The sequence below is a fragment of the Bufo bufo genome, chromosome 2, assembly GCF_905171765.1.
Source record: "Bufo bufo chromosome 2, aBufBuf1.1, whole genome shotgun sequence".
In the NCBI taxonomy this organism is placed as follows: Eukaryota; Metazoa; Chordata; class Amphibia; order Anura; family Bufonidae; genus Bufo; species Bufo bufo.
The window spans coordinates 282997648-283013268 of record NC_053390.1 but is presented as its reverse complement, the minus strand read 5'-3'; the positions used below and the strand labels follow the sequence as shown (position 1 = coordinate 283013268).

General features: G+C 43.2%; 1 protein-coding gene across 4 annotated transcripts in view; it reads right to left on the bottom strand.

Moving 5' to 3' along the window:
- Positions 1 to 6167: 6167 nt before the first annotated feature.
- Positions 6168 to 15621, bottom strand: part of PLBD2 (phospholipase B domain containing 2) — a 29084-nt gene continuing 19630 nt past the window's right edge. For all 4 annotated transcript variants that reach the window (XM_040416623.1, XM_040416622.1, XM_040416624.1 and 1 more), the window contains 4 exons: positions 7315 to 7386; positions 7050 to 7202; positions 6785 to 6947; positions 6168 to 6675 (listed from right to left, as the gene is read on the bottom strand). In XM_040416623.1, the coding sequence (XP_040272557.1) occupies positions 6508 to 6675; positions 6785 to 6947; positions 7050 to 7202; positions 7315 to 7386 (556 nt within the window). In that variant the 3' untranslated portion in view covers positions 6168 to 6507. The remainder of the gene's footprint in view (positions 6676 to 6784; positions 6948 to 7049; positions 7203 to 7314; positions 7387 to 15621) is intronic.

Below are 15621 nucleotides of genomic sequence, written 5' to 3'. Positions count from 1 at the left end.
TGCTTGCCCTGGAGATGCAGCTTTTCTGAATTTCTGCATCTAATTTATTTTCTATATGTTTTTATGTTTAACTATTATATGGCAATAAACAACTTGATATGAAAAAAAAAAAAAAGCTACTGTGATTGTGAACGTCCAATAAGTCTCTAGACCAGGGATCAGCAACCTCTGGCACTCCAGCTGTTCTGAAACTACAACTCCCAGAATCCTCCTTTCACTTCCGTGGGAGTTACAAAGACAACCAAGAAAGTTTGTATGCTGGGAGTTGTAGTTTCACAGCAGCTGGAGTGCTGAAGGTTGCCGATTCCCGCTCTAGACAATTAAAATAGACTTCGAGAGGTATCATGGTTTGCACGGGTGAATGTTTTAACCACTTGCCATCTGGGCCATTTGCCCCCTTCTTGACCAGGCCTAATTTTGCAAAACTGACATATCTCACTTTATGTGGTAATAACTTTGGAACGCCTTTACTTATCCTAGTCATTCAGAGACCGTTTTCTCGTGACACATTGTACTTCATGATAGTCATAAATTTGAGTCAAAATATTTCACCTTTATTTATGAAAAAATTCCAAATTTACCAAACATTTTGAATAAAAACTTGCAATTTTCTAAATTTCAATTTCTCTGCTTTTAAAACAGAAAGTGATACCTCAAAATATTTTTTATTTACCATTCCCCATATGTCTACTTTATGTTGGCATCATTTTGGAAATGTGATTTTATTTTTTTAGGATGTTAGAAGGCTTAGAAGTTTAGAAGCAATTCTTCAAATTTTTAAGAAAATTGCAAAAACCCACCGTTTTAAGGACCAGTTCAGGTCTGAAGTCACTTTGTGGGGCCTACATAGTGGATACCCCCATAAATGACCCCATTGTAGAAACTACACCCTTCAAGTTACTTAAAACCGATTTTACAAACTTTGTTAACCCTTTAGGCCAGGCATCCTCAAACTGCGGCCCTCCAGCTGTTGCAAAACTACGACTCCCAGCATGCCCGATCAGCCTACAGCAGGGCATTGTGGGAGTTGTAGTTTTACAACAGCTGGAGGGCCGCAGTTTGAGGATGCCTGCTTTAGGCGTTCCACAAGAATTAAAGGAAAATGGAGATCAAATTTTTAAATTTCACTTTTTTGGCATATTTGCGAAACAAAACTCAATATTTATTACCCAGATTCTGCGGTTTACAGAAACACCCCACATGTGGTCATAAACTGCTGTATGGGCACACGGCAGGGCACAGTAGAAAAGGAACTCCACATGGTTTTTAGATGCCATGTCCCATTTGAAGCCCCCTGATGCACCCTTACAGTAGAAACAAGAAGTGATCACATTTTGGAAACTAGGGGATAAGGTGCCAGTTTAATTGCTACTATTTTTGGGTACATATAATGAATGATCAAAAAAATCATAACACTTTATGGGGCAAGGTGACCAAAAAATTTGTTGTTTTAGCACAGTTTCTATTTATTTATTTTTACAGCGTTCACCTGAGGGGTTCAGTCAAGTGACATTTTTATAGAGCAGATTGTTACGGACGTGGCGATACCTAACATGTATACTTTTTCTTATTTATTAAAGTTTTACACAATAATAGCATTTTTGAAACCAAAAAAAAAAATTATGTTTTAATGTGTCCATGTTCTGAGAGCTATAGTTTTTTTTTATTTTTTTAGAGATTTTCTTATGTAGGGGCTAATTTTTTGCGGGATGAGGTGACGGTTTTATTGGTACCATTTTGTGGGACATACGCGTTTTTGATCACTTGGTGTTGCAGTTTTTGTGATGTAAGGTGACAAAAATTGCTTTTTTTTTTTTTTTTTTTTTACGGTGTTCACCCGAGGGGTTAGGTCATGTGATATTTTTATAGAGCTGGTTTTTACGGACGCGGCAATACCAAATAGGTCTATTTTATTTTTTCTATTTTTAACTTTTTTTTTTATTCCTTACTTGGGGATTTTTTGTTTTTTTACATGTGAAACCTTTTTATTTTATTTTTTCAACCCTTTATTTTTTTATTTTACACTTTTCGTCCCCCATAAAAGGTCATACAAGACCTCTGGGGGTCATTTACTTCACTTTTTCTTTTCACTGTTGATTTCTCCTGTAACTGGGGCTGACATAGTAGCCCCAGTAACAGGAGAAATGCACCCCCCAGAGAGGCTGTACAGCATAATACAGCGCTGTGCAGCCTCAGTGCAGGGCTGATCGAGGTCTCTGAAAGACCTCACAGCTCCTGCACTCTCCGGTCACGGCGGTCACATGACCGCCGGGCCGGAACAGGAAGCGCATAGCCCTTCCTGCTCTGCATACACAGCGCTCGGTGAACGCTGTGTATGCAGCGATCCAGAGGGCAGGGACACCTGGGCACTGTCCCTGCCTTCTCTCTGGGTTGCCCTGCTGTCACTGACAGCGGGCAACCCGATCAGCAGCTGCACGATTAGCGTGCAGCTGCAGTTTCTGAACGGACGTTCAGAAATAGAGAACCACCTCCCGGACGTTTATAGTCAACGTGCGGACGGGAGGTGGTTAAAGCATTTCCTTAGTCAGACCACCAGAGAGGAGATCTATATCCAGAAACACTCTGTGGTACACAAAGCAAAAGAAGATTCGGACTCAAGACAGAAGATGACAGTTTTCGTTTAATTAAGCAAATTATGGGAAAAACAAATAATTTTCTTTATTAAAAAGGACATTTAAAAGCCTAGAAGACAATATAATCAAAGCCCTATCAAACACTAGCCGCAAAATTTAATTGCATAGATATTTGGCAAGGAGGGGGGGGGGGGGGGGGTGCGGCAAGAGCTGATGTTTGACATGGTGAATGTGTTTGGTATCTTCCTCCATATGGGTCAGAACTGTGGCCTAGCATGGGGACAAGTATCAACAACAACTGCAATACAAGTGGTTCACATGTAAATCTCCTAAACCTATCATGGAGAAAGTGCTCTTATCTATACAGTATGTTGGATGGAATAGACCCTAGTAGAGGGCCAAGAGCTGCATATAGCATATCATACACACAAGACAGTTCTCCATTTCATAAATGTGTTGTAAATGGGAGAGGGGGGGGGGGAACATACACAACCGTTATCTCCCCCAACATCTGCCATCAGTGGAGTCAGGAGGCTCTCTACACATTAGATCAGGGATGCTCAACCTGCGGCCCTCCAGCTGTTGCAAAACTACAACTCCCAGCATGCGTGGATAGCCTAAAGTAGCTGTAGGCTATCCAGGCATGCTGGGAGTTGTAGTTTTGCAACAGCTGGAGGGCTGGTGGTTGGGCATGCCTGCATTAGATGATTGGCCAGTCCCAACAAAACAAGTCGGGCTCGGCCAACATATATGTAGGAGGAAGTGTATCAAGATGTGACTTGCTGAAGCCAGTTCTGAACACTGAACGGAAACTGAATGACAATACGGTCGTGTGCAAGGTGCCTTAAACTGTCTAAAATACTACGACACTTCTTCTACTCCAACCCCGAGCTTCTTCAAAAAACTGCAATAATAAATCTGCCTGGAAACGCATTACCATACTAAACCATGCTCGCTTTTATACCACCTTTCAAGAGTGGTGAGGGTGATGTAAAAATGTCAAATTGTCACAAAATTTCGGTGCAAAAGGACACTTGGCCAAGATATGCTAATTTTGTATGTCACTTTTCTGATATACAATCTTGATGCAGTTTATGGCAGAATGTGCATCGTCTGCTTAAGGCCATGTCGCTGATCCTACAGCCACTATTATAAAGAAACAAAAAGTTTCTAATCTAAGAAGCCTTTACTTCAGTAAAGTCAAGCAACAGATTCAATTTCATATTGCTTTAACACCATTTAAAACATGAATGTGTATGTCTCATCTACACAAGTGGTCTGGGCAAATGGTTAGGTTAAAGAGGACTGATCACTTTTCCTGACAGGTCTGTTTTAGTAACTACTGTCATTCCCCAAGTAATAATTCTGGAGAGTCTATTCTTCTGACTATTTTGTGCTATTCATCTGTTATTCCTGCTAGAAGTTGAAGTGTATTGCCAGCCGTCTGGAATAAAGGTCCATCTGCGGGCGTTACCAGTTGGGGGTGTCTCCCTGCACAGTCTGACACAGCACTGATTGGATACTGTGAGAGTGCAACTGGTAGTAACCTGATGGACCTTTATTCATAAACTTCTAGCAGGAATTATAGGAGGATGGTACAACTCGAGTCATAGGAATAGACGCTCCAGTTATTACATGTCCTGGGGGGGGGGGGGGGGGATAAAACTGGGAGAGTCAGAAGGATCTGGTTGTATTAGTAGATCATAAAACTAAATAACAGCATGCAATGCCAGTCAGCTGCCTCTAAGGCCAACAGAATTTTGTATTAAAAGAGGCATGGACTCACGGGACAGGGATGTAATATTGTCACTATACAAAGCTTTGGTGCGGCCTCATCGGGAATATGCAGTTCACTTCTGGGCACCAGTCCATAAAAAAAAAGGATGCCCTGGAGTTAGAAAAAGCAAAGGAAAGCAACTAAACTCATAAAAGGGCCTGGAAGATCTTAGTTATGAGCAACGATTAAAAGAACTGAATTTTTCAGTCTTGAAAAAAGACGTCTAAGGGGGGAGATAATTAACCTGTACAAATATATAAACGGGCCATACAAAAATTATCGAGAGAAGCTATTCTGTGTTGAACCCCCTCAAAAAGAAGGGGCCACTCCTTATGCCTGGAGAAAACAATAAAAATTAAAAGATTCAGTCATAAGAGGCGACAAACATTCTTTACTGTAAGGGCTGTGAATCTCTGGAATAGCCTGTGCAGGAGCTGGTCACAGCAAAAAAAAGGTTTAGATGAGGCTTATGACAATGTATAGAAAGATTGTTCTACACACCCTTTCCCTTTGACTCAACCCCTCCTTAAGGGCTCTTTCACACGACCGTATGGCTTTTTCAGTGTTTTGCAGGCCGTTTTTTCCGGATCCGTTGTTCCGTTTTGGTTCCGTTTTTTCCATATGGCATATACAGTAATTACATAGAAAAAATTGGTCTGGGCATAACATTTTCAATAGATTATTCCTCAAAAAAACGGAACAGACATACAGATGCATTTCCGTATGTGTTCAGTTTTTTTTGCGGATCCATTAACTTGAATGGAGCCACGGATCGTGATTTGTGGACAATAATAGGACAAGACTCAAAATGTAGCGGAACGGAAATGCGGACCTACGGAAACGGAATGCTCACGGAGTACATTCAGTTTTTTTTTGCGGACCCATAGAAATGAATGGTTCCGTATACGAACGCAAAAAACGTTTGTGTGAACGAGCCCTAAAAAAGGAAGATTGATGTTGACCCAGGGATTTGTTCTGCTTGCCACATCTGTTGTCAGGAAGGATTTTTTCCCCCTCATAGGATTTTTTTGGTCTTCCCCTGGATCAATATAGCATGATTACAGGTTAGACTTGATGGACTTTTGTCTTTTTCTAACCTTAAAAGAGGACCTTTCATGGTTTTTATTTATTCTAGATAAATACCTCTACTTGCGGGGTACTGATGTTGCCACTCCGCTTTTTTTTTTTCAATATCGCTCCTACGCCCCGCTGTGCCCTCCTGCAGTTTTCCTGCTCAGTAGGTTAATACTGAGCATCGGTACAGGGAGGAGGAGACGCCAGGGTTTCTCAATGGGCGTCTCCTTATCCCTGGCTGTAGCGTGGACCAATCACAGCCAGGAAGGTGGTGAGCTTTTATTTTTTTCTCCCTGGCTGTGATGCTCTCCACTGTTATTGGACCGCGCTACAGCCAGGGAGAAGGAGACGCCCACTGAGAAACCCTGGCGTCTCCTCCTCCTCCCTGTACCGATGCTCTGTATTAACATACTGAGCGGGAAAACTACAGGGGAACACAGCGGGGCGTAGGAGCGATATTTAAAAAAACAGGCAGGGTGGCAGCATCAGCGGGGGGTACCCAGCAAGTAAAAAGGTATTATCTACAATTAATAAAAACCACGACAGGTCCCCTTTAACAACTATGTAACAAGGGGAATGCAAGTAGCTACTAAAACATAAGGAGAGGTGACAGGTCCTCCAAGTCAAAATTTAGAGAAGTATTAATTGATAAGTTACTCCACAGGTAGGCTAGACTATAGCATATATTTTGATGTTTTAAAGACAAGGTTTGCTGTAATAAGTGCTTGGGCAGCGATAGGTTTAACAATGCAGAGTGGCACTCCACTGCTACTCATGCCCATCAGGGAACCCTGCCTAGAAAAATAAAGGGGGGTTCATACATTATCACTCCAGCAAATGGAAGCTCAAAACAAACAATGTGCACATCTTTAACCTGCATTAACACACACTAGTGGCATCCCTTATAATACAAAACTTTGAGCCCTGGACTGAATTCACCGCTTTGAACGGTAACCTTACCTATAACATCAGTACCTTACCAGTTACATTACACGCCCCGACACAAAAATTATAAGTGCTGATGAAAAGTGCATTGATTGAAGAACATATGGTCACAATGTCTTAATCCCAGTTGATGACAATGGGAGAAAACATCCAGAGGTCAGGATGGCCCATGTGCATGAGGTTGCTGAAGGGAGAGGTGCTCCACTGGAAGGCCGGGACCTGGTGCCATGTGGGGCCATTAACAGCCACCATTTTATGATGCTTGGCAAATTCATAGCTTGTCAGCTGTCAAGGGGAATAGAGAACATTCAATGAAGCCCAGCTACCGACTAATATTCAGAATTTTTTGAATCAGGGCATAATTGTAGCAATATGCTGTTTGGACAGCACCCACCTTCATATCCGTGCCACCATGTTGCCGTTGACGCATAGCTCCGAATGGATATGTTCCATTGGCAGGGTTAAGATCAGAGCGGGCAGAGATTGCATTCTCTCCATTTTGTTTTGGATCACAACCTTCACAACGTGACAGAGGATCGTGGAGAAAATCATTGTACCTGAAAAATGAAGCGTACACCATGTTTTCTTACAGTATGACAGCAGTCAGTAAGGTACTAAGCCACCAAATGTCATACATCAGGTCATGTACACCTCCTCACCTCATAAGTCTGACCATAGATTGCAGGTCCTGCACAAGTGTCTGATTCCTGCGGAATATTTCTGCACGTGGAGTTTTCGAATAACTGAACCAGTCGCCATACTTTTTCATAAGATCCACTTGCCCACTTGCATTAAAAATCTCTTCAAAGTACCTATAAAAAAAAAAAAAAAAAAAAAAAGTAGGAGACATGAATAAGTGTTTCCAGACACCTCAGACTCAACTTAGGCTTCCATTCCTGCCGACCACATCATATATGCACTTACGGGACATTGTAGCTTGCCCAGTATCCAGTTTGATAAAGGAGATCAGATTTATCCGCTGTAATCACCATACCCCTAGACAAGTTGTATGAAAACATAAAATATATATATATTGGTCACAAATCATAGTAGGTGTGGAAGAGTCGCACATTATTGATAAGCAAACGTTCTAATGTCTCAGCACGGAAATGGTGATAGATTAGATATCTTTTTTTTGTGTGCAAAATTACCAATATGGTAGAGGAAGCTCACAAGTTACCCTGAAGCCCAGCCACACTGACCACCCCTCAGAATTGCTATAACCAAGACAATCGTAATAATAATGGCTGGCACACAGTAATTTGCACACAATTCCACCATTTATATTATATATATATATATATATATATATATATATATATATATATAACACAATACATAAAAACTCAATCTACATTTACATGGTCTAAAAAACACAATTCAGATCGTCCATTTCATGAACAAGGTCCCTTTAAATGCGGAGCTCATGCATGTATCAAAAAATAAAAAGTAGAAATAAAAACACGGTTACCTTATTTGTTTCTTCACTCTGGGCGTGTGGTTAGTAATTGTTGTTATTTAATTGCATTCACACAGTTCTATTAATTAGTTATAACTTTGCAAAGCGTCCTCACAATCCGTCCTATTGTTTGAATGTGCAGCGCCAATTCTCCATTAGCTCATTCCTTATGCACATGTATTAGCAGCATACTATTATTGGTCCACAGCATTCACTGTATATATTACTCACGATCTTGTTACAATCAAGCCATTACGATCCAAGGCGGCGCAGACTGTATCACTGCTTGCTGTGCGTCTTCTCACGCATGCGTGTTGGACTTGCCGGGATGCCAAGCAGTTGGATGGAGTTGCGTTATGCCAAAATTCTTTATGAATGACAATCCACACCGTTCGTTCGAAAACCGCCACCAGATGGGTTTCGGAACTAGTAGTTCCTTCCTCAGTGGTGAAAAAGCAATGAATGGCTGCTGGAAACTAACAGCCAAGTTTTAAACCATTCTAGGTCAATTCCAATTTCTGGATCATGATGGGAACAACCTGGTTCATAGGTGTCAATACATATTATACCTTTAACTACCGCATCCTATATTTGTCTCAATACACAATACATTTAACTATTGCATTAGTTTGTATTAATAATATTAGTAGAGGTTATCCTATCTTTTATACCATAAAGTGCTGGATGTCAATACACACTATACATTTGACTACCACATATTGATAATATTAATAGATGTTCTGAGGGGTGGTCATCAATATCAGATTGTCAGGTGTCCAACACCCGTCCGATCAGCTGTTTTTAAAAAAGAGGTGGCGCTCCATGCGAGCACTGCTTCTTGTTCCATTACACTGCACCATCAAGATGTCAGGCAGTGCAATGACAAGTTCTTGCTCCAGTATATACAGGTTCTTCTAAAAAAAATTAGCATATTGTGATAAAGTTCATTATTTTCTGTAATGTACTGATAAACATTAGACTTTCATATATTTTAGATTCATTACACACAACTGAAGTAGTTCAAGCCTTTTCTTGTTTTAATATTGATGATTTTGGCATACAGCTCATGAAAACCCAAAATTCCTATCTCTAAAAATTAGCATATCATGAAAAGGTTCTCTAAAACGAGCTATTAATCTAATCATCTGAATCAACTAATTAACTCTAAACACCTACAAAAGATTCCTGAGGCTTTTAAAAACTCCCAGCCTGGTTCATTACTCAAAACCGCAATCATGGGTAAGACTGCAGACCTGACTGCTGTCCAGAAGGCCATCATTGACACCCTCAAGCAAAAAGGGTAAGACACAGAAAGAAATTTCTGAACGAATAGGCTGTTCCCAGAGTGCTGTATCAAGGCACCTCAGTGGGAAGGAAAAAGTGTGGCAGAAAAACGCTGCACAACGAGAAGAGGTGACCGGACCCTGAGGAAGACTGTGGAGAAGGACAAATTCCAGACCTTGGGGGACCTGCGGAAGCAGTGGACTGAGTCTGGAGTAGAAACATCCAGAGCCACCGTGTACAGGCGTGTGCAGGAAATGGGCTACAGGTGCCGCATTCCCCAGGTCAAGCCACTTTTGAACCAGAAACAGCGGCAGAAGCGCCTGACCTGGGCTACAGAGAAGCAGCACTGGACTGTTGCTCAGTGGTCCAAAGTACTTTTTTCGGATGAAAGCAAATTTTGCATGTCATTCGGAAATTAAGGTGCCAGAGTCTGGAGGAAGACTGGGGAGAGGGAAATGCCAAAATGCCTGAAGTCCAGTGTCAAGTACCCACAGTCAGTGATGTTCTGGGGTGCCATGTCAGCTGCTCTTGCTGGTTCACTGTGTTTTATCAAGGGCAGGGTCAATGCAGCTAGCTATCAGGAGATTTTGGAGCACTTCATGCTTCCATCTGCTGAAAAGCTTTATGGAGATGAAGATTTCATTTTTGAGCACGACCTGGCACCTGCTCACAGTGCCAAAATCACTGGTAAATGGTTTACTGACCATGGTATTACTGTGCTCAATTGGCCTGCCAACTCTCCTGATCTGAACCCCATAGAGAATCTGTGGGATATTGGGAAGAGAAAGTTGAGACGCAAGACCCAACACTCTGGATGAGCTTAAGGCCGCTATCGAAGCATCCTGGGCCTCCATAACACCTCAGCAGTGCCACAGGCTGATTGCCTCCATGCCACGCCGCATTGAAGCAGTCATTTCTGCAAAAGGATTCCCGACCAAGTATTGAGTGCATAACTGAACTTAATTATTTGAAGGTTGACTTTTTTTTGTATTAAAAGCCGGAATTAGACTTACCGGTAATTCAGTTTCCACGAGATCACCACGACGGCTACAAGGAGATTGACCCCTGACCTCTGTAGGGCAGGAACAGAGAGAGGGTTTAAATCCCCCCCTACCACCACCAACACCAGTGTGTCCAAAATTACAGAGACAATCAAAAACAAAAAGGTGGTGAGAACAAAGCATAGCAAATCAATAGAGTATTACTTCATAACCTCATAGAAACTTAATAAGGGGTAGGGAAAATACATGCCGTCGTGGTGAGCTCGTGGAAACTGAATTACCGGTAAGCCTAATTCCGGCTTTCCACCTCATCACCACGACGGCTACAAGGAGATATAAAAAAATTTATAGCCTAGGGGGGGGGGGGGGGACGACGACCGCCTGAAGGACCTTACGTCCAAAAGACAGGTCTGAACTGGATAGGTCTAACCTATAATGCTTAGTGAAGGTGTGAATGTTAGACCAGGTAGCAGCTTTACAGATATCATCCAGGGAAGCTCCTGTTCGCTCGGCTTGGGAAGAGGACATAGCTCGAGTAGAGTGGGCTCTCAAATTTGTGGGGCAAGGAAGACCCTGAGACTCATAGGAAATGGAATCCCTGATCCACCGAGCTAAGGAGGACCTGGAGGCTTTTAGGCCCTTATTCTTACCGGAGAAGAGGATAAATAGGTTGTTAGATCTACGGAAATCTTTAGATACCTCAAGATATCGTAGTACTGAACGTCTCACATCCAGAGAATGGAAGCTAGCCTCTCTATCATTAGAGGGATTACTGCAGAAGGAAGGTAGGACCATCTCCTGGTTCCGGTGGAAGTCTGATACTACCTTAGGTAGAAAACCTGGATCTAATCTTAGGACAATTCGATCATCGGTGATGCGGAGGTAGGGTTCCTGAATGGATAGGGCCTGAATCTTGCCTAACCTTCTTGCGGACGTGATGGCCACTAAAAAGGCTGTTTTTAGAAAGAGATGTTTGATAGAACTGGCCAAGGGCTCAAACGGAGCGAGGGTCAGGCCTGTGAGTACCGTATTGAGGTCCTAATTGGGGATCCTAGTTTTCAGGGAGGGCCGAAGTCGGGAAGTGGCTCTCAAATCTTTTGATCCAGCGATGATTGGCTAGGTCTAGATCAAAAAAACAGGCTAGGGCCGAGACCTGTACCTTCAGGGTGGAAGGCCTGAGACCCAATTCAAGTCCTTGCTGGAGGAAATCTAAGATCTTCTGGAAGTTGGGTGGCTCTAGATTTGGGGCAGGATTGCCGCTCCAGGAACAAAAGCGCTTCCAAATTTTCAGATATATAGAAAAGGTAACTTTCTTCCTACTTGCTTTAAGGGTAGAAATCACCTGATCAGAAACTCCTTGAGATCTCAACCTCTGGACTTCAGGATCCAGGCCGATAACTTGAGAAAACTCGAGTTTGGGTGCAGTATCGGCCCCTGATGAAGAAGGTCCCTCCTGGAGGGAAGAGGCCACGGATCTTCTATCGATAGGTTCTTTAAGGAAAGGAACCAGCTCCTTTTCGGCCAATAGGGGGCTATTAGGATCAAAGTCGAGTTTTCTAGGTTGCGCTTTTGAATTACCCTGGGAAGCATAGGCAAGGGTGGGAATGCGTAGCAGAGATCCCAGTCCCAAGGAATAGTCAGCGCATCCAGAGCCCAAGGGTTGTCTCGAGGGTTCAAGGAACAGAATGTTGGCACTTTTGCGTTCTTCTTGGACGCAAACAGGTCCACCTGCGGAGTACCCCACTTCTCCACCAGAGTCTGGAACACGTCCTGATTCAGGGACCACTCGGTATGGTCTATCCACTGACGACTGAGGTAGTCTGCCTCCACGTTTAGTATCCCTTTCAGATGAATTGCGGAGATGGACCTCACGCGGGACTCTGCCCAGTCGAAGATTTTTCTTGAGATGGACATCAGTTTCTCCGATCTTGTGCCTCCCTGATGAGAAAGGTACGCCACTGTCGTCATTGTCGGAAAGTATTTTTATGTGATGACCCACAAGGAGGGCTTCTGCCGCCTTCAGGGCTTTCCGGACCGCTTCCAGCTCCCTGAAGTTGGAAGATTGGGAGCGGGTTACCGAAACCCAGGAGCCTTGAAAGAAGTGATCTCCCACTTTCGCACCCCATCCTTTTTCGCTCGCATCCGTGAGAACTTGGATGTAGGGGGTCTTCTCCCAGGCGACTCCCAAGGACAGGTTGGCTGAATGTTTCCACCAGTTCAGGGAGACCTTCACCGCAGGGGGAATCAGAACCTTGTGGTTCAGTGAGGACTGTCGTCTGTCCCAAGATCTGAGGATCCATAGCTGAAGCGATCGAAAGTGGGACTGGCTCCAGGGAACGGACGGGATGCAAGATGAAAGAAGGCCCAGGAGGCTCATGGCTTCTCTTATGGGACAAGACCTCCTGTTCTGAAACCGACGAATCTTCAGTTGGAAGCTTTTGATCTTGTCTGGTGGAAGGAAGGTACGTTGAGTCCAGGATGACCCCTAGAAACTGGATAGTGCTGGAAGGTACCAGATGTGACTTTTTCTGGTTCACCAACCATCCTAGATCTTGGATGAGAGATAGGAAGGTTAGTAGGTCTGATCTTAGATCGTTCTCTGAGTTCCCAACTAGGAGGAAGTCGTCCAGGTATGGAACAATCACTAGTCCTTTGTGTCTCAGGAAGGCTACCATCTCGACTACCAGCTTCGTAAAGATTCTGGGTGCAGATGATATCCCTAAAGGGGAGGGCTGTAAACTGGAAGTGGTTGGTTACCCCCTTGTGATCCTGAATAGCAAATCTTAGGAGCCTCTGGGATTCCAGATGAATTGGGACGTGGTAGTAGGCGTCCTGAAGATCTACTGAGCACATTAGGGCGTTCTTCCCCATTAAGGGGATCAGGGATTTCATCCTGAACTTTCGATAAGTTATGAATTTGTTTAAGGCTTTCAAGTTTATAATTGTATGGAAAGATCCCTCTTCTCCACCAGAAAAAGGCTTGAGTAGAAGCCCTGCCCCAGTTGAGAAGGGGGGACCCGTACTATCACGTCCATAGCTAGAAGGCTCTGAACTCCCTGTAGAATTTTTAAACGAGTGCTGGGGGAGCTTGGATTCGTAATGATGAAGCGGTTTGGTGGAGATGAGGAAAGTTCGATCCGATAACCGAATTTTAAGATGTCCCAGACCCAAGGATTTGGGGAAATTGACTTGCACGGAGTCAGAAATTTCCTCAATCTCCCCCCCACGCTGGCGTCATTGCTTATCGGACTTACTTTGGGAGGAAGAGGGGTTACCTCTACCCCTGCCCCCTTTGGAATAGCTCCAACGCCCTGACTTTCCCTTATCCCTAAAGGGTTTATTCTGGCTAGAGGGGGCCCGAAAGGGATATTTCCTTTTAAAGGATCTTTCCTCAGGAAAGCCCTTCTTGTCTGCGGCCTTTTCCAGGATACGGTCCAAGACCGGGCCAAATACATATTCCCCTGAAAACGGGATAGAACATAGCTTCATTTTTTAAGTATGGTCGCCCGACCAGCTTTTCATCCACAAGGCGTGGCGGGCAGCGTTGGAAAGCCCTGCATCCTTCGTGGCGAATCTAACGGATTCGGCCGAGGAGTCTGCCATGAAAGCTGTGGCAGACTTCAATAAGGGAAGGGACTCGAGTAGCTCTTCCCTTGGGGTATTATCTCTAATGTGATTTTCTAACTCGTCAAGCCATATCCTTATGGACCTTATGTTAGCTTTCAGATTAACCATGGCCGCCTCCCATGATTTTTTCAGGAGACTATCTGCCTTCCTATCCATAGGATCATGCAACTGTGAGGTATCTTCAAAGGGCAAGGCAGTCTTTTTATTAACCTTGGCGACCTGAATGTCCACTTTGGGAGTCTCATTGAAGATCTTCACCTCATTTGAATCAAATAATAACCGGTTCTTGAAGGATTTGGAAACCCCCAACCGTTTCTCAGGGTTGGACCATTCATCCAGAACCATATCTCAAATATTTTCATTGATTGGAAAACACACGGGTGTTCTTAACCCGGAGTCTCCCAAACATCTCGTCTTGTATTGAGTGGGCTTTTGGGGTGTCTTCTATACCCATCGTGGCCCGGACAGCCCTGAAGAGGTCTGGCATGTCATCTAGCGAGAAAGAAAATTTCCTCTCTGACTCAGCCATATCATTTTTAGAGAGAACCTCCTCGTCCTCCCAGGCTCTAGATGTAGATGTAGATGTAGATGCATCTTCCCCTGTTACCTCCGGGTCAGATAAGGAGGGAGGCGGAGAGAAAGAAAGAAAGAAAAAAAGAGAAAAAAAGAGAAAAAAAGAGAAAGAAAGAAAGAAAGAAAAAAAGAAAGAAAGAAAGAAAGAAAGAAAGAAAGAAAGAAAGAAAGAAAGAAAGAAAGAAAGAAAGAAAGAAAGAAAGAAAGAAAGAAAGAAAGAAAGAAAGAAAGAAAGAAAGAAAGAAAGAAAGAAAGAAAGAAAGAAAGAAAGAAAGAAAGAAAGAAAGAAAGAAAGAAAGAAAGAAAGAAAGAAAGAAAGAAAGAAAGAAAGAAAGAAAGAAAGAAAGAAAGAAAAAAAGAGAAAGAAAGAAAGAAAGAAAGAAAAAAAGAGAAAAAAAGAAAGAAAGAAAGAAAGAAAAAAAGAAAAGAAAGAAAAAGAGAAAGAAAAAGAGAAAGAGAGAGAAAGAAAAAGAGAAAGAGAGAGAAAGAAACCTGGTACAGTGTTTAGAAACAAGTAGCAGAGCAACAAGCGCTTCCCCACAGGGGACTTACTGTAGGCAGCGCAGGAGGGTCTCCAGGGGAGCGGGGTTCAGCCGACATGACTACACACAGCTCCAGGTATGCCGCACAGGTCAGGCATTCAGCGCTTGCTGGCGCCGAAAATTTGAAGCTGGAGACGCTTCCTGGATGACGTCACTTCCCTCCGTCCACCGGAAGGCACGTCGGCCGCCCTTCCATCTTCATCTCCCCGCAGGGAGATTCTCTCTGCCCCTGTCCTCTGTAGGGACAGGAAACACTGGTGTTGGTGGTGGGAGGGGGGGGGGGGGGATTTAAACCCTCTCTCTGTTCCTGCCCCTACAGAGGTCAATCTCCTTGTAGCCGTCGTGGTGATGAGGTGGAAAACACTTTTCTTTTATTGGTCGGATGAAATATGCTAATTTTTTGAGATAGGAATTTTGGGTTTTCATGAGCTGTGTGCCAAAATCATCAATATTAAAACAAGAAAAGGCTTGAACTACTTCAGTTGTGTGTAATGAATCTAAAATACACTGCTCAAAAAAATAAAGGGAACACAAAAATAACATCCTAGATCTGAATTAATTAAATATTCTTCTGAAATACTTTGTTCTTTACATAGTTGAATTTGCTGACAACAAAATCGCACAAAAATTTAAAAATGGAAATCAAATTTTTCAACCCATGGAGGTCTGGATTTGGAGTCACACTCAAAATTAAAGTGGAAAAACACACTACAGGCTGATCCAACTTTGATGTAATGTCCTTAAA